This window comes from Leopardus geoffroyi, chromosome D2, assembly GCF_018350155.1.
Source record: "Leopardus geoffroyi isolate Oge1 chromosome D2, O.geoffroyi_Oge1_pat1.0, whole genome shotgun sequence".
In the NCBI taxonomy this organism is placed as follows: Eukaryota; Metazoa; Chordata; class Mammalia; order Carnivora; family Felidae; genus Leopardus; species Leopardus geoffroyi.
In genome coordinates, this window is record NC_059334.1 from 22,457,249 (window position 1) to 22,480,347 (window position 23,099).

The 23,099-nt window shown below is 40.4% G+C and overlaps 1 protein-coding gene across 37 annotated transcripts in view; it reads right to left on the bottom strand.

Moving 5' to 3' along the window:
• Positions 1-23,099, bottom strand: part of ANK3 (ankyrin 3) — a 687,904-nt gene that overhangs the window by 194,430 nt on the left and 470,375 nt on the right. For 26 of the 37 annotated variants that reach the window (XM_045437484.1, XM_045437490.1, XM_045437496.1 and 23 more), the window contains 3 exons: positions 20,374-20,559; positions 19,694-19,717; positions 18,433-18,531 (listed from right to left, as the gene is read on the bottom strand). In XM_045437484.1, the coding sequence (XP_045293440.1) occupies positions 18,433-18,531; positions 19,694-19,717; positions 20,374-20,559 (309 nt within the window). The remainder of the gene's footprint in view (positions 1-18,432; positions 18,532-19,693; positions 19,718-20,373; positions 20,560-23,099) is intronic. The other 11 variants (XM_045437475.1, XM_045437476.1, XM_045437477.1 and 8 more) reach the window with 1 other exon arrangement.

The window sequence follows — 23,099 nt, forward strand, 5'->3', positions numbered from 1 at the left end:
AAAGAATTAGAGGCAGAATCAGAATGATAATTCGGTTTTCTAGATCCTTGTGCAGTAGTATTTTTCAGTCAGGGATCATAATGCCTCCATCTAACAACTATTGCTTCTCTCTATAAAATGGAGCTTCTGAGTGAAATACATATTTTTGTATTCCAGAATCTGGTAGTGACTGCTTCTGACAATTTGGAACAAACTGAAAGGAAAGTGGTACCTTTGGACCACTCAATGGGACATTTATATTCTGATTCATCAGGTAACTAATAAAAATGTTTTATGCCCTACTATGCACAAGACTCAGTGCTGCATTTCCATTATATAAGCGAGGAACAAAATTATGGATTCCTAACATATCAAAAGAGCCTACTGCTATTAGAGATGAAAATGCTTATTTAAGAGAACCCTCATTTGCTGCTTGTGAAATGGAAATTTACACACGCTTTCTGTGATGCAGTTTGGCGGTATATATGAAAAGCCTTCAAATCTAAAACCACAGACACAAGGCAGAGGTTGGCTGCCATAGTCGAAAGGGCAGGAATGTTAAGAAAGACTCAGCCCTGAGGCCCAGGCACACTCCCTAAGACTGAAGCCGAGACAGAATGAAAGAACCCTCAGTCCCAGCAGGAGCCTAGCATAGAGTAACAAGCAACAGTAGTCAGCTGCTGAGGGCAGACAGGAGCTTCGCAAGAGACATCTTCATGCTTCAGGTGTGCAGGGAGAGCTGAGGATGAAGCACCAACACCACCTAAAATTTTCTACCCCCCTCCCCACCCAGCCACCACCCTGAGCATAAGGGAGTGCAGCTCTCCTCCAGAGGAAGCTGAAGCCTGTGGTACACTCAAACAAAATGTAAACTTTTGACTAGGCTCAACCTTCCACATTTATAGCCTGACAAACATGTGCCCATATCCAAAGATACTATTTACCTTAGTCACTCCTGCATTCTGTCTAGTGGAACAGTGAGCTACAGGCATCGAAAGTTAGGGGATTTCACCAAAGATACGGGGTTTCAGTCAAATAGAAACCCTTGGTAAGAAAAACCACAATATAAGAAACAATTCCTTTGATGGGCTCATCACCAGACTTCACACAGCTGAGGAAAGCATCAGTGAACTTAAAGATATGTCAATATAAATGATCCAAACACAAAGAAAAAAAGAGCGGAAAAGAAAACCGAAACCTAAGGGATGTGGGACAGTACAAAACAAATGAGTTGAATAAGGAGAAGAGAGAAGATGGGGCAGAAGAAATACTTGAAGAGACAATGGTCAAGAATTATCTCAAAATAATGAAATGCATGAAACAACATATCCAAGAAGCTTGGAGAACACCCAGCAAGATAAACTATAAACCAGCAAATGTCACAATTAGACACATCAATCTAATTTCTGAAAATGAAAGATAAAGGAAAAATTGTGAAGGTAACCAGAAGGAAAAAAGGACATATTTCATATAGAGAACAAAGACAATAATTACAGCCTCAGAAATTATGCAATGCTGAATACTGAAAAATAAACACTTGTCAAATGAGAGTTCTATTCCCAGCCAAAATATCTTCTAAAAAATTAAGGAGAAATAAAGACTTTTTAAGATAAACAGAAGCTGGGAGTCCTCATTACCATCAAACCTGCAATACAAAAAACATTACAGGAAGTTCTTCAGGCAGTAGGAATATGATACCAGACAAAGCTTAGACCCACACAGAGAAATACAGAAATGGCAAGACTGAAGGGAAATATAAAAGATAATTGATTATCTAAAGCAGGAACTGTAAAATGAACTGTGGGCTCTACAACATATGCAAAAGTAAATGAGAATGACCCTGTTCTCATATGTGTAAAGTGCTATAACTTTGAAGGTAGACTGTGATAAATCAGTAACACACTACAAAATATATTATTAAATAAAAATATGCTCTCACATTTATGCATAAGTATATGTTACACACATTCTAAAAAAGCTGTAGAGATATTGACCCCAATGTTAATAATCTCTCCCTCAGTGCTGCGATTCTAGATGATTGTTTCTTCACGCTTTCCTAATCCAAAAATAAGGATTAATCTTTACTGTGTTTCCTAAACTATAAAACTGTCCTAGAAATACAAAGATTTTTCATAATGAGTTTAGGGGGTGGGGAATTCTAACATTACTTCAATTTTATTCCTTAGTAAGCATGTCACTGGAAATGAGAAGACCAGACCATAATCATCACTCTTCTTCCTGATATATGATGCTGGGAATGTGCCGTATCCTTTACTAACATATATGTTTTTATCTGTAGAATGGACATAATACCTACAGTGCCTCCACCATGGGGTGGCCAAGAGCGGATATGAGATAATTCATGTCAGAAGGAGGAAGGAAACTCACAGGTATTCCATATTACTTATCTCATCCACCCCACACACCAACTCTAGAAACAGGTACTATCTAATTGCTTTTGTTTTTGTTTTTGTTCTTACAGATGAGGAAACTCGAACAAAAAATCAAAATAGCTTTCCAAAGTCACAAAACTGTCATAATTTGCTACCCCAAAGTTTATGCCTTTTTCACTAGAGCAGATCATGCTGTCCCTGAACTTCTAAACAGTATAAATCTAGGACTGATTCTTACTAGTAGAGCATTCCTGCAGCACCTCATAGTGTGCCAGTAGATAAAGAGAACACTGTGGTCCAATACTACAGCAGTTAAGAGCTAATGCTCTGGAGCTAGACCACTTAGCTTCTAATCCCAGATCGACCCCACACTAGCTGCCTAACCTTAGGCGAGCTTATTTAATTTCTCTGAATCATGGATTTGTTATCTATAAAATTAGGCCAATAATAGTTCTATCATATAGACTTGTCATAAGGATTGAGTTAGTAAGGGTAGTCTTTTTAATTTTTTTTTGAGAGAGAGAGAAAGCACCAGTTTGGGAGGGGCAGAGAGAGACGAGACACAGAATCCCAATCAGGCTCCGCACTGTCAGCTCAGAGCCCGATGTGGGGCTGGAACTCACAAACTGCAAGATCATGACCTGAGCCAAAGTCAAGAGTTGGATGCTTAACCAACTGAGCCACCCAGGGACCCCAGGGTAGTCTTATTTTAAAATTTATTATTTATTTAGTTGTTTATTTTTAGGTGTGGAGCCTAATGTGGGGCTAGATCCCATGACCCTGGGATCATGACCTGAGCCGCAATCAAGAGTCGGACGCTTAATCGACTGAGCCACCTAGGTGCACCAATAAGGGTAGTCTTAACAATGTTTCTTGGCATTTAGTAAACATTATAAAAAGTGTTAGCTATTATTATCCTTTTTATTATTCATCATATGGACATTTAAAAATGGATGACATAAACACATCTCACATGGCAGACCTGAAGTAATGAGTGAACTCTAAGAGGTGCTAAAGGGACAGTTCTTAGGGCCGACGCAAGGGGTGTTGGAGATGGACAGGTCTGCTCAGCACAGTTCAGCCTGTGAAAGCCTCAGAAGGGGTGTGTCTGGAGTAAGTGGAACTGGGGGGGAGGGTGGAAGAAGGGGCATAGCAGTGGCTGATAGAACACGATACACGTGACAGAACGTGATAGAAACATGGGAAGCCATACTTTTTTTTTTTTTTTTAAACTTCCAAGGACTTGGAAGAAACAAGTACCTTTCTTGGGAAATGGTGGAATTGCTGGCTTTTTCTTTCTTCTCAGCTGTTTCTGAAGAGCCTGGCTGAGGGAGTGGCCAAGTTTCTTTATGAAATTGTCACCAAAGCCAGATTTTCCCCACAACTTCCTGAAGTGAAATCAGAGCCCCTTCCTACCTTGTGATAAATGGCAGACTTTTCACTCCATTTAAACATATAAAGGGCAGTAGACCTCTGATCCCCAGTCCCCTCTCCTCTCTCTACTTTTCTTTAAACATGTCTGGGAGGTTCTCACTAAGTAGAAGAGCAGGTGGATGATAGCACTCACAGTCTTTTAGATAATGAAAATTTAAACAATATGACCAGTTTAGTTTAGTTCCTTGATATGGTCCCAGTCAAACACAAATTCTAAAACAATTAAATATTCAACTGAGAGGGAACCCTCCATGACTGCTACAGCAGTCATTATTAAGATGACTACCACTGTTAGTTAAAGTCCATTTTCCTCTTCCTTCATGAAGTTTTCCTTAAATGGAATAGGTCTTTTTAGGCAACGTCTTTTCCTCTTCTCCAGTTTTACTAACAGCAACTTTTCTCTTTCTGTGATTTCTGGATAAGGAGATTAAGTCCACACAGGTCTTGCTGAGACTGACACTGAAAAATACTGATGCTATCGACACTCCCACCTCACTCTTCCCACAGAGACTGACCAGATCCTACAGGATTACACATCGGGAGATGCTGGGCTCCCCAGGAGCAGCAGCAAATGCTTAGATGTTTGATGTCTGCTATAAAACCAGGCTCTGACTATTTGGATCTATTCTGCTCTAAAAACCTCAGGCAATTTATTTATGTTCTTTTAAGGATAATATGAAGCTGTTTATCGTTAATACTGTTAGAAGTTTTTACTTGGATTAATAGCAGATCTCTCATCAACAATTTAGATAAGCCTCTGCCAGGTCTCTCTCCAGCCCACCATCTCCTTTTGTTTAACATTTGTTTAACATTTTGATTATTCATTCATCTGTTAATGCACACTCGGGTTCCTCCACTTTGTGTGTATTGTAAACAATGCTACTATGAACATGGGTGTTTAAATATATCTTCAAGACTCTGCTTTTAATTCTTTTGTATTGAAGCAGTGGTCCTACTGGACCATAGGGTAACTCTGTACTTAATGTTTTGAGTAACTTCCAAACTCTTCCATAGTAGCTGTATCATTTTACATTCATCCCATAAACAAAGGACAAGGGTTCCGGTTTCTCTAAACCCTTACCAACACTAGTTTTCTCTCCCCACCCCCCCTCTCTCTCCCTCTTTTTTGATAGAAGTCATCCTAATGGGTGTTCAATGTGTACTTTTAAAATATATCTTTCAGGATACATTTCAGAGTTTCCATAATTCTATGAACAGTCATGAATTTTTGACCACCAAAAGCCTTTTTATTTTATAAGAATTTGTTAGAAAAAAGAATTCTGCGAAAAAAAGGCACCTCTTGATTTCGACCAAACAACTCTTTGTTTTGCAGAACAAATGTAATTAAAATGAAAAAAAGGTATGAATTATTAGGCTCTTATTTTGGCTGGTTCTATGAGATACATCTCATTTAATCTCTACAACAATCCATGCATGAAGTAGATGCTGTTAGTTCAGATTCTCAGGTGAGTAGGGTGAAACTGAAAGGAGCCTCAAGTCACATGGTGAGAAAAATGCCTGAGCTGGGATTAACCTAAATTTTCTGCTTCTAAAAGCTCTGCTGGCCTTGTCCAGGGGGTCACAAAGGAGAAACCATATCCAGATAGTGAGTCTCCCCTTAAACTTGGGCAAACATCAGTTGCAGCTCTGAATCCAAGCAGCATAGTCTCCATACTGAAAATGCTGCCGATGTGCAAGTTCCAACCAAAAGGAAACAGCGTATCTCAGAGCTAGTACAAATATGCAGAATCTAAAAGAGGGGCTAGTTCAGCTCTATCATTTTAAATAAGAACTCATGGGTTTCAGATTTCTTTAAAGGTGTCACTATTAGTACTCATTCAAAAGTAGCCCTCCCTGTTTTATAGTAAAGAAAGCCCCTCCTTGATTGCGATATCTGGGCAGAGAGGCTTATAGTGTTGAACTGAATGGGGTATCAAAAGTTCAATTACAAAGTAATCGGCTGCTTTCTGTACATTGAGGAAAGTTGTTTGAAAATTCTGTAATTCTTTAACATTAAAATAAGTTAATCTAGCAATATTAGATTTCCCGTAGTGTTTCTAATGAATGAAGTCCACCCCTTTTCCTAACACCCTACCATCCAAGATTCTTAAAAACAAAACTATTAAGGGGCTTTACAATGATACATTTGCCACACTTCTACATCATTTCTGATAAATCTGGAATAAAATTCACCTATTTCTGTGTTAAATAATTTTCTTTCCCATCCAAAAAGTAAATCACTCTTATAGGCTTCTGAGATGTAAGTTAACTTGAAATTGTTAGTTTCTCAGGTATTCTGCCCTCATTTGGTCTTTGGACAAACCAGATCCTTGCTTGAATAAATTAGATCCTTGCAGAAGTTTCAAACATGTCAAGGAACGAAAACAAGGTCTTTGAAGTTTTTAAGGAAAAAGCAATTGGAAAAGAAGCAGTCCTGGCATAAATGGCCTTAACTGTGTGCAGTGCACTTGTCCTGACATGGTGCTGCTCTCAAAGGACCACGAAGGCCTCGGCCACTCAGGGATCAATATCACACACCCTCACGGCCACCCAGCCTCTGCAGGTGCCAGCTGATGGTCACGCATGAGGCATATTAAAATGGGGCAGGTCTGGATCCAAATCCCCGTTATTCTATTTTACTCACGGTAGGATCTGGGACAAGTGACATTGTGGGATCTCCGTTTGCTCATCTATTCTTAAGGCCTCAAATAGTGTGCTTTACATAAAAGTACTTTGTCAACTGTATACAAAATGTAAATTCAAGGTTACATTATTAAGATGTTATAAAGATAGTTATTATAAGCCAATGAGTTACTAAGAGTTCTGTGGCTCAACTTCGGACAAGATTTTCACAGCACGGCCTCAGTCAGTATTTTCTTTTTGTGTGTGTGTGTGTGGGGGGGTCAAGATCTATGCATTTTATTTTTATTTTTATTTTTTTAATATTAAATATAATGTATTGTCAAATTGGTTTCCATACACCACCCAGTACTCATCCCAACAGGTGCTCTCCTCAATGCCCATCACCCACTTTCTCCTCTCCCCCACCCCCCCCCCATCAACCTCAGACAGTATTTTCTTATTGTGCCTTATCAGAAGAATCACCCAAGGAATTTGTTAAAAACACAGATTGCAAAGCCCTATCCCAAAGGTACTGACTCCGAATATAAGGGAGCAGGAGGCTGCTGGCCAGCTGGGGACACTGGCTGTGAGGCTCTGACTTGGAGGCAATGAAAAAGTGGGTTTTAATTTTCAAACTCAGAGGAACTCACTCCTTGTAGAGACAAGCTCACCTTGTATTTCTTCTTACCGGAAAATGGATATTATACCTTTTTGTCAGAAAGCCATTAAGTTTCTACATATCAAGAGTTCATTTCAAACCATGATCTTTCAGGATTCAAAAATGCAGAAGTAATAGAGGTAAATAAAATGTGGGGGAGATGGGAAGGCATTGTATTTTAGAATGAATTTGATGATTTGTTAGTTTTTAGGTTGGCTCACCTCTCAATTTAAATGTTCTCAAATGTGTAATGGGATTTACTAGTAAATAAAAAAAAACCTTTTAAACTCCTTTTAAAAAATGTATTTAATTCACTTTGTGGCTCTGGCACAGGCCGAGAACACAATGCCAGCTGAGACAAGAGAGGCTGCTATTGGTTCTGGTGTTCTTGTGATGATCCTGGATTCAGTACAAAGCCCAGTACATGTGGCCTCCAATATTAGAATAGTATGAACTACATAGTCTGAGTATTTTTTCGGGTCTGATTTGAGTGTATTTACTTTTTCTTAGCCCAAGCTCCACCACCTTAAAGCTGTGTGGCTTTGCACAACTTATTTAACTGCTTGCTTCCCAGTGTAAAATGGATATCATACCCACACCTCACAGGCTTACTGTGAGGAATAAATAAAATCATGTATAGGAAGCTTATTATAGTACCTCATACCTAGTAATAAATGAAAGCTGTTACCTAAGTTCGTTTTAACTTTGTATAAGTTTTGTCCACTTCATATTGAAAATCTCATTAGTAAGAGCTGAAAAGAACCTTAGGGTCTTCTGGCCCACCTACTCTTAGGGGTATGTCACTGGGAGAAACTCAATGCACTGACTGAGCATGACCTTCCGGGCCCTTTTTCTTCATCCTGGGATATCCCACCTCTCTACCTGCACTGTAAAGAGATGTTCAATCCACATGTCTCAGGGGGTATTGTTGGCATTTTGGTTGGGGTACTGTTCTTTGCATGGGTCTGTCCCTATCGGAGAAGATTTAGCCATCCTGGTCCTGTCCCATTACATTCCAGCCACGATGACAATGAAAAATGCCTCTGCAAATTTCTAAATCTTCTGTGGAGAAGGACAATCTCCCTTTTCCTACTGAGAAACTGTGGATGTAGGAGGACTCTAGTGAAGTCACCTCTGAGGAGAGGCACATCAGACCTGAGGTTGGACAAGCTTCTTCTTGAGCACAGTTCTTTTCCCTATGTGACTGGAGCCAGCCACAGCTCACAGCCAAGTGTCCTCATCTCCCCTTCATCATGTATGTTCTAACATCTTAAACACCACTGCCACCATCCTACTTTTCCATGTAAGGTCCTGCAATGGCTTATAGACAGAGATTGGAATGGTGATTACCAGAGGCTGGCGGGCTGGCATTTAGGGAGATGTTACTTAAAGGCCCAAACTTGCAACTAGTAGATGAATAAGTTCTGGAGAGCTAATGCACAGCCTGGTGATTATAGTCAACAATGACTGTCTGTGTCTAGTCTCATTTCACATTGGCAAGTGGGCTTCCGCCTCCATTTCTTAGACTTCATTCTAATCCCTGTGTTTCCAGCACAACTTAGCTCTTCAGTTTTTTCCCAACTATGCTAGCCAATGCTGATCTCCTACCTGAACTTGTTTTCTTAAACCTCCTCCATTGACTTGGGAGAGAGCCAGTAAATGACTGGTCATGTTTCTCAAGTTCATCCCTTTGCAACCTTTGGTTCTGCTCCTGTCCTAAGCTCTTCCCTCTAGGTGCCCTTTCACCCTTTCTGCACATTCTTCAAACCACCAGAGGAAGAAAGGAAAGATTTTTTGTCACAGAAGAACTACAGTGCTCAGGGGCAGCCCAGGGTGCATTTGAGGGCTCATCCAAATGTGCTATCTGATGACAGTGTGGACAGCGTTCTGAATGTTCAGCAGAGGGGCCCAGGAGCCCTTCACCACTGTTTGCACTCACTGGAAGAAATGAAAATTCTACAGCTGATGAATAATTCTCTTTTAAAGTGCAGATGAATAAAGGGAGCTCTGCCAACTCCTACCTTAATAGAACTTTATTTCATGGAATTTTAAAATAGGATTTATTCGGGTTGTTTAAAAATGTCCTCAGAGCAACAATTCCAGAGCGGCACTGCAGGAAGCAGGGCACAAGTCCAAAGAGGAAAGCTGACACAAAGAGAAACATGGACCTTCCAATTTCTATGATCTAATTAGAATTCTTACTGTCTCAAACAATGTCATAGTAATCGTTTCTTAAATGATTAAAGGCTGACCTTCTCATGGAGATAAACACCACTGCAGGGTAAATCCAACATTCTGGGAAGCAACATTTCTGACTACCTCTAGAAGTACTCTAGAGAGCTGCCATGATGCCAGTTGCTTGACATATGTCATGCTTTACAGATGAATGTGGTTTACGGTGATGGGTCTCCTCCCAGACGAAAAAAGTAATGACAACCTCCACCACAAACATGGCTAGGGTCCTTGTCCATGTTTTGTGGGTCAAGCACTGTGCTAAGCAATGTATAATGGACCATCTCATTCAGTCACAGTGACGTTATGCACTGGGTGCCATTATTGGATCCATTTTATGGATGATAAAGCTGAAGCATAACTAACCTGCCCAAGAGCACACAAAGTCAGCCACATTGTTAGTATGGGACCCAGCAGTCTAGCTGAGGTGCTGTTTATTGTAACACTGTACTATACCTACTCTCTGTCAGGAAAGGAGAAGGGAGGTGAAGGTGGCCTCCACCACCATCAGACAGGGTGGTCGGGCAGAGGGGAAAGGCTTGTGACTGAAATGCTATTTGTCTCACCCAGCTGTTAGGAAAACTGCAGGCCCCGTGATGAGGAGACTTGCCCTGGACCACATTAGGACTGAGGACGCAGTCAGAACAAGAGCCAGGGGTCCGACATGAATCTAAGGACTCTTCTTCAGCTACAACTTAGAAACATCACCTCTTCAGAAGAGAACACAGATCCCATACCACACAGCAAGATGTTAGTAAGTTCCAACATACTCATAATTTGAGATTAAAATGTTCCTTTAAAAAATTATATAGGATGGGACCCGGCTGGTTCAGTCAGAAAAGCATGCGACTCTTGATTGTGGGGTTCTAAGTTTGAGCCCCACGTTGTATGTAGAGATTATTTAAAAATAAAATCTTTTTTAAAAAATAAAAAAAAAATATTTAGTTATTTTATAGGAGATTCTTCCTTGATGTGACAGTCAGGAAATGAAATGAAAAAGGCAGGAGGGAGATTGCATAGCGTGCTAGAAGAATCTCTCTGTACAAGGTGTATCTCTCACCACTCTATCCTTGGCTTATTGGTTTTGTTCCTCCTGATGTGTTAATGTCACCATGGCAACAATATTATGGTTGATGCAGTAGCCGCATTGCTACTTTCCCATAATTCACATTCCTTTGCTAATGCTTCCAAATCCCCATTTTCATTCCAAAGGTGGTTTATATAACCCAATTTTTAAAAGTCTTTGTCTTTAATGCTTCTGAGCCTGTACTAGGATACAAATCTAATTTTCTCTATCTTTGAAAATATTTGTCAATAAAAACGAACGTGTTGTGTGTGTGTGTGTGTGTGTGCGCGTGTGTGTGTGTGTTAAAGGAGTTAACAGGACTGTTTGGGGTGATTTTTCTCTTCTTTCATTTGCTTTGTATTTCATTTTATTTTATTGTATTTTATTTTATTTATTTTTAAAGTTTATTTATTTATTTTGAGTGAGAGAAAGAGAGTGAGAGGGTAGGAGAAGATGAGAGAGAGGGGGAGAGAGAATTCCAAGCAGGCTCCATGCTCTCAGCACAGAGCCTGATGTGGGGCTCGATCCCAAGAACGTGAGATCATGACCTGAGCCGAAATCAAGAGTCAGACGCTTAACCGACTGAGCCACCCAGGCACCTCTATTGCATTTCATCTGAAAAACAAATTGTATAATGCAGGTAAAATATAGTAAAAATATATTTGCATTGGAACCTGTATCCAATCCAAAGTAGAGTCTCCAGAAGTGCCACAGCCCTGTTAAGCCGTTTCAAGAGTCACACTCTTACTGGCATGATGCTCCCTGCTTCTCTGTGTAGTAGCCGATGTCTTTTCTAGTGCCCTCTAGTGGGGGCTTGATTGGGACTTGACAGTCCAGAACCTGAGGCCCTGTTCAAAACACTCTTAATTGAACAAAGCTTGGCAGCAGCCTTGGGTGACTGGTCCTTTATTCTAGCCTTGTCTTCCAAGGTCATCTACACAGTCGAATAACGAGTCCTCCTGCTGCTCAAATAAACCTACCCCTCGGCACCTGACATTCAATCTGTGGCTTTGGTACACTTGCTTAGAACCTCGCTATTAGAATCCTATGGATTCTGCATCTCCCTTAATGCAGCTGATGTCAGTTTGGGAAGCAGCTCCCTCAAGTCAGGTGAGGTTCAGCCTGAAATTCTAAGACAGGAGAGGATTGGAGCTTGAGGAAAGTGGGTTTCGATAGGGGCTGCCTGCCCAGGAGTAGTGGACATGGATGCCTGAATGTTATTTGTTCATTCAATCTTGAATTCAATCAATAGATATTGAGTCCTTCCCAGTACTAAGTGCTGGACCCTACCCTAAGGATTCCAAAATGTGTAATAATACACAGGTCTGTCTTTGAGGAATTCAAAGTCTTGTAAGTGCAGCAAAAAGGACATGGGAGTTGTATTTCATTACATCCCTACTTCAGCCTGTATAGGATTGAGATAATACATGTCAAATGCTTAACAAAGAGCTGACACTTAGTAAATATTCAATAAATTATAACTATTTTGAAAATCATTATTACTGTAAATTTCACCTATAGAAGAAAGGAAGAAAATGAACATCTACTGAGCCCTTATTCTATAACAAGCAGAGTCCCACATGTCTTCACATTGTAGCCCTCTGGCTGAGTGGGATGCAGCTGTATGCCAAAGTACCATTTCATCAAAGGCAGATAAAGGGCTGTCAGGCAGGAGAAAAGAAAAAAGGAAAAAAAAGGTCCTGCCCTCTTATAGTACAATGAGTAATGATTCTCCGAAATAAAATGCCTACCTCTCCTAAAAAATCGACATGGCAAGAAATAGGTTCTCTGTTGCGGAGTCCTTCACTGAAGACTGAAAAGATTAACTTCATGGTAAAGTGACTGTCACAGAGCTCAGCACCTGGGGAGTACTGAGGAAGAGGATATTTACCAGGTGAGATGAGAATATCACAGGGCAGGAGCTCGAGAGAGGGTGAATGAGGCATCTTAGCCTTCAAGGGGCTTAGTGAACTCATAAGCAGAGTGTGCCAGACATTACCACACACATGAAAGAACAGGCAACACCCACTGTGACAGCGAGAGCACACAGTGTGATGAACACATACAGTGGTGTGACGGGGGGGAGCAGCTTATTTTAGGGGGTCAGAGAATGCATATTTGAGGAACAGGATACAAGCACCCTCTACACAGATTTAAAAACTGAGGTTTTTAGAAGTGAAGTAACCATGTGGTAAAATCTAGTGACTGGGAACCTCTCTTGAGATTTATCTTGATTTCCAGTACATCTGAAATTCTCGTAGCATGAGTTGGGAAGAAATCACTACATTAAAGCTTCTAGTAATTAAAAAAATTTTTTTTTAATGTTTACTTATTTTTGAGAGAGAGAGTAACAGCGCACGAGTGGGGGAGGGGCAGAGAGAGAGAGAGAGGGAGACCCAGAATCTGAAGCAGGCTCCAGGTTCTGAGCTGTCAGCACAGAGCCTGACATGGGGCTGGAACTCACAAACCATGAGATCATGACCTGAGCCGAAGTTGGACACTCAACTGACTGAGCCACCCAGGCACACCAAAGCTTCTAGTAATTTTTATTTCTCTTTCGCAAAAACATTTCAATTTTATATTTGGTGGTGATGTGGTAGTTTCTAGTTTCATAATGAGAAAGGCAAAATATTCCTTTGGAGCAAAAAGGGCAAGTCCATCAGAGTAAAATTGCTCTGCAGAACTATTTAAGGGATCATTTTCCTTGGGTGAGGGAGTTACATTTAGAGATAATTATGATATTGATGGGAAGGAAGACCTGAGACTAATGGTATCTCAGTTTGTTCTAAAGAACTTTTTGTGCTGATGGAAAGAAATATCTTTTGTGTTAATACACTAGTTACTGGCTATAGGTGGCTATTGAGCACCTGAAATGTGGTTACTGAGAATGAGAAATAGAATTTTGAATTGAATTTAATTTAAATTAAAGTTAGTCCCCACTAGATAATGGCTGCTGAGTTAAAATGGTCTAGGAAACATAACCATGTTTGCTCTTATTGGGTCCAGAGACTAGGTGAAGGGGCTTGGAATCTGGCTAAGAGAGACACAGTAAAAGGGGTTTCACTAGTGGGAAGCAGCATAGTCTGCAACACAGTGGCCTCTGGGGATCAGACGGGTGGTACCTAGAGGTACGCTGGAGACTGGGTAAAGCCAGTGGATTTTGGGGGCACTGTTGTCCAGAACCAGTCCTTCAGCTTTGCTTCTGTCATCTGAATACCCTTCATCACGCTATGTTTTTGGAAAAGTCATGTTTGTTATTATAGCCTAGACTCAGTTGTGCTTTGGGAAATTAAGAGAGAGACTGTGTTATATGGTTCAGCACTTTGGGGCCTAACCAAATTAATAGACTAAGGGCAGTAGGTTTCTGAAGTCTGAGTCTCTAAATCTAGTCCATAATTGAAGCCCTTTAATGTTTGCTAGACTGAATTTAATTTAGAAAGGAAACCTCCAGATAATGTTTATCCACGGCATTGCTTTGCTCATACACATGCTGAATCATGTCGACCACTTATGTGGGCAGATTGTAAGTCTGACACTTTTATTTTTCCACCAGTAGGTTTAGCAGTTCACCTATCTAAAATAACCTTTCTTTTTTTAAATGTTTATTTATTTATTTTTGAGAGAGAGAGAGAGAGAGACAAAGAGAGAGCACAAGGGGGCAGGGAGGGACAGAGAGAGAGAGAGAGAGAGAGAGAGAGTTCAAAGCAGGGTCCAGGCTCTGAGCTGTCAGAACACAGCCCAATGCAGGGCTTGGAAACCCACAAACATCAGATCATCACCTGAGCCAAAGTCAGACGCTTAACTGACCAAGCCACCCAGGCATCCCTAAAGTAACCTTTCATATGACTTAATTGAGTTCTGAATATGACCCAGCACCTCCAAAAATCTTGTTCAAAGGATCTGATATTTGAGAAAGGCAGTCCAATGGACATTCTAAGTCATCATTCATCTGTGACACACATGCCAAGTTCTAATCACACACAATTAGAACATCATCAAGCTGAGTACCTGGCCCACAGCCTCCCTCCCACAACCTCCTGGGGCCGGGTGCCTTCACGGACAAAGATTTAGCATCAATACGCAGGATGGGGCAATCAGAATTGAGTCTTTTGAAATGTGGTGATTAAAGGTATTTTCAACTATGAAACTCACTGTTCTTAATAGAGGATAAAAAATCATATTTACTTCATATACACACAAAATTGTCTCTATAGATAACTGTAAGACTTCTTTTGTCAAAAAATGAAAATGATATAATCTTAGCTCCTCTTTCCACTACATATATCAAAGCCCTACACCTAAATTTGTCCTCTGGTTATATTTGCTGGTTCATTCCAGCTGCTTGGTAACATTTACTTTTTTTGTTTCATCCTCAGATGGTTTAATTTGTATGTAATTAATTTGCAAACCACCTGAAATCCTTTTGGAAACAAATGAGGTATAGCACTGAAACACATAAATCCCTAATTCTTTCCAGAGATCAAACTCAAAAAGTACAAAATAGCAAGACCAATATAAGGATATTTTATTCAATTGCCTTTCCAAAATGGGGAGTTGGATAATCATTTACAGGCGAAAAGTCAATGACATGAGTGAACATTAAGTTGGGTGGTCGATTATATTTGATGAAAAAAACTCTTAGCAAAATAAATAAGTAAGTAAGTAAGTAAGTAAATAAATAAATAAATAAATAAATAAATAAATAAATAAAGTATAAATATATCTCCTTCAGTCAATAAAAGGAACTTTGCGGTCATCCACATAGTAATTTGGCCTTCAGTTAGTCCAGTGCAAAATGCTTTACTGGAATGATAATCAGTAGCAACTCTGGTGTGTCTTAGTTACATTCTCTTCCCCCAAGAGAGTTAGAATAATTTGCTAAGAGAGCAGGGGTCATACTTAAATTCTGACAGTGCCATGTCTGCAGACTCAATTCAGGGAGTGAAGAACACTGGAGTTGCATTGCCATGTTCAGCAGCTACTCTATTAACTCCCTGCAGTGGACCCATGTGGCTGACCAGGTCTTCATGGATAATCCAGAAGGAAATATTGAAGATGTCACACAAGGTATCTTACATACAAATAGCAAAATTATAATGCAAAATCAAAACTGACATCATAAAAATCAGACAGGTGTAGTAAACAGGTGAGTGTGCTATAAATCGGTTAATGTTAATTGCAACTCCAAGGTACACATTTGCCACTGGTTAGGATCTGCTTTATTGCTGCATAAATTAGCCAGCCCTGCAGAGAAGCATAGAGAACAATCTGTTCTGCTGTGTACTCCCTTTAGCTACACCGTGTTTGTTTCGGCCTCACGTCTGCTTTGGAAATGCACATCTACCGCATGCAGGAAATTGATTCCAGGGTGCTGTCCTTGGTCTTATTCCTCAGCTCTCTTTGCTAACAGGCAGCCATTGTCTAGGTCACGTCCTCAGCCCACAAAGAACTACAAGACTCCATCTGCCTTTCTTCAATGATCTGTCACAGCCAGCTAACAGATATCACAGCCCCCTAAGACAAGGGCTGCTGTTGTTTTGAAATTTACCTCCAACCATCTAATCAATACCTCGTTCGAACCGGGTTCCTGAGGCATATGATTTACGGTCATGATTTACAGCTAGCTTTTAGCAAGCAGGGCTTAATGACCCTTCCTTTATTGTTCTGACCAGGTAAAATCTGTTCCCCTCTGTGTTCCACAGTATCTTACTTGCCAGCTGCTGTTTCTGCTACATCCCTGAAGGACTGGGACTCAGAAAGACACCGCTGAGGCTGACCAGGGAGAGGCCTTGGTACCAAAGTGCAGATGCTGGATTACTAGGCAGTAGAATTACTAGAGATCTGGAACCTCAAATGGGTTTCTTTAAGCTGTCTGTGAAGACTAATTCTTCTCCAACCTCCTAAAGCAAGTCATCAATCACCAACCAGAGGGGAGCCTCAAGTGTTGGGGTGTAAGCAACCACACGGGCCTCCTACAAAGTACAATCCAATTAAAGCACAGCTTTCAGCTCAGAGTGTGGGCAGGCCTCGTTAATTAGGGATGACTGGAGAAAATGCCTTTGTAAATCAGAAAACACTCTGAATTTTAACATATTTTATACATAAGTACAATGTGGTTATTTTAAACCACAGGCAAGGTTAAGGAAGTGGGTCTGAGATCTCCATTGATCTTTAATCAATAAATTAGCATTCATTTGTGATTACCACGTTCAGTGTTTTAAGGTAAGTGGATGCTTTGGAATTGCTTGAAGGAGTCCAAAAATACTGTAATTTGTCCTCTTAAATTCCTTAAACATTGCCCCAACTTCAGCATCAGGAAATTTCTGAACAATTGCACAAAGACAAACTTCAAACACTACCCTGACATAAATTTTCCAAATGTCCTAATTAGAAGATGTGATTTAATGAGGTTTTCATTATACTGTATATTACAGAAATAAAACCAGAAGAATGCATCTTCAAGACAAGAACTTCAGTTTTAACACTGACATGCCCTATTGATGCTGGACTTAAAGAGGTGCTTCACTTTGTCCTTCAAAATGTCAAATTAGGTTTCAGCCCAGCCATGTCAGTGAATCCCAAGGATACACTTAATGCAGTAAGAACAGAGCTCTGCAGTGACGTGGACTGACTGGCACTCTTGAGTCATTAAAACCGATAAAGGCTTACAGCAAGCTGATGACAATAGTGTAGGAAATAGCTTTTATATTAGTACAATCTGAGTTCTTATTAATTTTTATAGAACTAATGAATTATAAGAAGAGAAGGAAAAATGAACAGGAGACACAATACTGGTGTGGTTAGGAGCTTTGGGGCTGAAATCCTGCCTTTCCTAATTTGCTGGCTCTGGGATCCTGGACTAGCTGCTTCTTATTGCTAAGCTTTGGTTTCCTCTTCTGTAAAACAGGGATAAATAACAGTTTTTGAATAAGTGACATTTGAAAAATGCTTAGCCTGGCATCCGCCACACGGTAGTGACTTCAAAGATGGTATTACTTCCACAGCTATTGGGAATGAATGCTAGTTTCAGTATACGCCCTCTCTCCAGTGTCATCTAATCCCATTTTCTCCTCATGTGTAAGGTTTTAGCAAAAACACTACTTCACATGCTATGTTCGAAATCCCAGTGCTGATGCTGTCGTCAACAGTGTGTCGGGCACTGTGCTAAGTGCTTTACATACACTCTCTTTTAATCCCCACAGTGACCCAGTGAGGGAGTGGTGATATTATTGTGTTATGATTTAACTTCATAATTCAGATCATTTCATCTTATAAATGAGGAAACTGATGGGATACAGAGAGAAAAGTTAAAGCCAAAATTGGAACCCGGGGAGTCTGGATCCTCCCCTATCCTGCTTCCTATTTCATTTCTACTGCTGCTGCTGAGGTTTCTTAAGCTTGGACCTAGCATCGGACTGGTGTTTACGCTCAGAGCAGTACTGGTCTGGATATCCCAGTTTCCATCCAGTGGTGCACACGATACTGTAACTCCTTTCTCCAGGGATAAGAACTTACTCAGGGTACAGAACCTTGTTACTCATTATGAAAGTCTGTAGGAGACAGAGGATAAAAGCAAAAGATGGTCTCTAGCTTTTGGGTTCTGAAGTTTAGGTCTCATCCAGATATTCCACCATATTCCCATCTGCAAGGTCAAGACCCTGATACCTAAAGCACGATGAGCGCCATCTGACTTATTTCTAATGGTCTTGGAAATTTCTACTTGGGGAAGGGTTTGTACTTTCCCAGTACAAGGGAAACAGTCATGATTCCTTGAATTGCATCCTCTACATGTTCGGTTATATATGTATCCTCCCCACCCCCATTTCCCATGATCTTGGCTTATTTTTTCTGTTAGGAAATAGGTGCACCTATATAAAAGCAAGAAAACACAGCAGGAAAAGTAGAAAACTACAGCTCTCACTGTGGGTGGACAGGGGTAGACAGGACCCCTGGAGGTCATCTGTCTCAATCCCCTCCTCATGCTGGGAACAGAGGGCTCAGAATTTTTTCCCATACTTTCAGGGCAGGTCATACTACAATGCTCTTACCCTTGCCGTGAAGTCCACAGCAGCCGCTCGGTTTAACAGCAACGTGGCTACATTGATATTCCCATAGTGAGCAGCTATGTGGAGAGGAGTGAAGCCACTCTGTAAAGAAAACATAGCAGGCATTCAATGGACTCTTGCCGGCCCCTTGTCTGACACGCGAAAACCATAACCCTGCCCAAAGAAAAAGGAGGAAGCAAAATATGCTAAGGTCCACATTCCATTCTGTACTAGGTTTCTTTCAATTAGTGCCAATTGTTCACAGGGTTTCAAATAAACGCCAAACTCATAGGCAGAGGAATAGCCAGGAAGGAACCAAGGGTGCAGACTGAATAATTTTAGTAGTCCAGTAGCAGAACTATACAGAAGCCAACGTTTCAAAAAGTCAAAACAGGAATGACAAGAAAAATCTATAGCTTATAGAAAGTTTGATTAGTACTGCTGTTTTATTATCAAAGATAGAATTGTCCATTGAAACTCTTTGTCAAAATTCAATTTGTTTAATATATTTAATATAGAGCAAATGCCAATTTCAATGATAAAACCAATTTGGGGGGAGGTCACTACAATTGGTCTTGTATAATGGGTGATTCCATTTTATAAAGAATCCACAAGTTGGTCTCTTTATTAGTAAATGCCTATTCAATAACACATGTTTCTAGCTTATCCATTCCAAGGTCATTTTACTTCCTTAAAAAAATACTAAAACATGCAGCGATTCACTTAGTCCCCAAAGATTGAAACCTTATAGGAACTAGATGCATTTCTAAGTTGTTAGCAAGCTTCTTAGCCATGCTAGCTATCTGACTGAGTCTTGTGGGAAGGGGTGGGAGATAGATATTGCTACCATTCAGAGGTAACCTTCATTTTGCTGACACCACTGAGGGTAAGTGTCATGCAGAACTCTGAAGAATCAGTCCTGGATGAGTAGAATGACAGGGTTGTCTGCAGCTTCAGGTATAGCTGATAAGCATCTAAAGCATCAAAACTCTTCATCTCACACAACTCTATTGCGATGCCCTTAAGTCTCAAGGATTCCTCATCCTTCCCTTCCAACACCAGGTTCAGCTGCAGAAAGCCCTGGTAATCAAACTACTATCTTCTCTGGCACATGCTACTTTGGGGGGCAGGGGTGGAAAGCAGGTATCTAGCCTACAGAAGGCGATGCAAAGAAGGAGGGAAAGAAATGAGGCAGCAGCACTAAGTGATGGGGAAATGATGATGCAGATACAGATTCTATGTATATGTTTATATATATATATACCTCTGTTGTTCTATTCACCACCATCTAGGTTAACACATTTGGAAGCAAAGAGGAGGAAAAAATGAACGGTTAGTTCACTGTCGGTGACATGGACGGCAGCAAGCTCATGACAGCTAAGTAATGAGGATGAAAGCAATGATGGGAACACAAGAGGCACAGAAAGAAAGCTAGACCGAATGAAGGGCTACACAATGGCCCCTTCCAAATGCCACATTTCCTTCACAGAGACTTTCAGGGAGTACATGTCAAGGCCATGAGAATTTTCGGCTGGGACTCTGGCTGCCAGCATGCTCTCCACAACCGATCAATACTCAGTGCATTGCCTCTCATCTTAGATACCAACCAAAGGTTTATTTGTGCACATCATTGTTAGTGTTTTCTAATCTTCCACCCTGGTGTTTGGGCTGACATGTTAAGTACGTTAAAAATATATGGTAAAAGGAAGGAAACTGACAAGGGCATACTAATTAATGCCTGAGGTGGCCTCCCTGTTAGCATGCATCGGGCGGTGTCCACAGTTATTACCTCCTAGCTTTAGGTGCTTGGACACGTATTTTTATTACTCCCCATGAAGTTCAGTGTTTGGGGCAAGCTTGCCAAAAGGGAGACCAGGCATTCTTACAGTGTGGGTGCCTGACACAGGAGAGTGGCATGACCAGCTCACCTCCTTCGTGCCTCACCTTTGACTCCACGTCTGCGTTGTTGTCATTCTGCAGCAGCAGGGCCGCGGCTTTCGTGTCGTCTTTTCGGGCAGCGATGTGAAGAGCTGGAAGACGCACTTTTCCTTTAGTGTCATTTTCTAACAGCAGAGAAACTACTTGATCATGACCTTGTTGCAAAGCTACTGCCAATGGTGTGAAGCCATCCTGCAAATAAATGGATGGGTCAAGAAGGATGCCTGTGGATCCGTTCTTTCTGATTAATAAATAAGAATGCGACCATGTGACCAATTTTTGTTTAGGTTGTTAAAGCTAGCATATTCAAGTAGGCAGACATGTGAAAGACACATTTATATTTATATTTATATTTTATATTATATATATTTATCTTATTTATATTTATACTTATTTATATTTACCAAAACATACAATGATAAGAAATTTATAAAAAGTTTATGGGTTTTCTTCTGTTAAAAAGTGATATACATTAACTGGGTAAGTTTTGAAAATACATAAAAGTACCACATAAAGAGGAAAAATATACCATAATTTCAATATCCAGAAAATAACCACAGTGAAAACAATAATATTTCAGGTTAAACCCAAGCAAAATTTTCAAAGGATCTTATTTAAATAAGATATACAAATTTCCACTGATATATAAAATTTTTTTTTAATTTTTCATATTTGAGAGAGACAGTGTGTGAGTGGGGGAGGGGCAGAGAGAGAGGGAGACAGAATCCAAAGCAGGCTCCAAGCTCTGAGCTGTCAACACAGAGCCCGATGTGGGGCTCGAACTCATGAGCTGTGAGATCATGACCTGAGCTGAAGCTGGACACTTAACAGACTGACTCACCCAGGTGCCCCCCAACTGATATTTTAAAGCTGGGGGATATGCCTGTCTGGTTCATCACTGTACCTTGTTGCCTAGCATTTATCTGGTGGTCAATCTAAACATGTTAATTAATGAATCGCAGCAATTGCTGTTTTAGGAAAGGTCTTTATGAAAAATTCTTGACTTCTCTGACCAACCAAGGGAGAACACACAGGGATCAGGAACAATCTGACTAGGATAAATTCAGATATACACTCCTGTATATTTTGAGTCTTCCTGTTGATGTCCCTGGGACCTGACAAAGAAAAGTCAGCTACAGATTTTACCGTGGTTAAGTAATTTGTGGATGGTCTAGTATTGCTGACTGCAGAATAAACAGCACAGAGTAGACAATCCTAAGACTGGCTTACAAATTTGAATTCTGCAATGCTTTTATTATTAGACACTCAAAAGAACATTAATAAATCATTTTTACTAGAGAACTGGCGAATTACTTATTTCACTTGGCTCATGATATTGTATATCAGTAGCCCTGGTGCTACACGTAGAGGACTACTCCAATGGAACGGTATTTGGAAGGGAGAAAAGAAAATCTAGTTACTTGTATACTAATGTCTTGTCTTCCTAAACCACCACCTTCATCATTCTTTTCCTTGATGAACAACCAGATAAGGGCTCCTACCTGACTGAATGCACATCATTGTGGTTCTTTTTAAGGATGTGCAAAATATTGGCCCCAATACCAGGCTCTTCTCATATAAATCCTTTCCTGTAGTCTCCGTAATAGCTGTGGATGTGCAAATTATTTCTGCTTCAGCTCCTATACTCATGCTATGACCCTCACCCTGAAATGTCCTCCTCCTTGCTCTACATATACAAATTCTATCCATTCTTCATGCTTCGAGATCCAGCTGAAATTCCATCTGCCCCTTTCAACTTTTCCAAGAAGACTCAAATGAGGGAAAGGATGATCATTAATGTGGCTAGAAGGACTGTCCCTGTAGCCTTAAGAAAGACAAGAAAGCTGAATACAACAAAGACATCCCCAAAAGAATATCACAGATTTACACTTAAGGACATAAAGTTTAGAATGTAATTTAATGTTATGAGAAAACCAATATACATAACTGTGTAAATATATGACATCATTTTTGTAAAGATAACATGTACCAAAAGGTCTTAGTGAATAAACAAAGTGTTTACTCTAGGGAAAATTAACAGTGGCTCTTTTTTCCTTTTGCTTTTTCCTATACTTTCTCAGTTACATAATCTATTACTTTTGCAAAGCAAAAGAAAAAACCATTTTTAAAGGATAGAATGGCAAAAGGAACATTATGTATTAAGAGGGAACATGGGGCACCTTGGTGGCTCAGTTGGTTAAACAGCTGACTCTTGATTTCATCTCAGGTCATGATTTTGTGGTCATGGGACAGGCTTTGTGTGGGTGTGAAGCCTGCTTGAGATTCTCTCACTCCCTCTCCCTCTGCCCCTCCCCACCAAAAAAGAGTGAATGTGGTGGCACCTCCCTTTTAAAACCTGGACAAAATACATTAAAAAAATTAAAAAATTTAAAAAAGGGGGCATCTGGGTGGCTCAGTTGGTTAAGCATCTGACTTCAGCTCAGGTCATGATCTCATCACTAGTGAGTTCAAGCCCTGCATTGGGCTCTCTGCTGAGCCTGGAGCCTGCTTCGAATTCTGTCTCCCTCTTTCTCTGCCCCTCCCCTGCTCATGCTCTGTCTCTGTCTCTCTCCCTCTCAAAACTAAACATTAAAAAAAAAATTTATTTAAACCTGGACAAAATCTAAAGGGTAAAAATGACAGCCCATTTATGGTTCTGAATCATAAGTAAATGGCTACATTTCTGCTAATATGAACTTCTAAACCCACAAGGCCTATACATAAAGAAAACG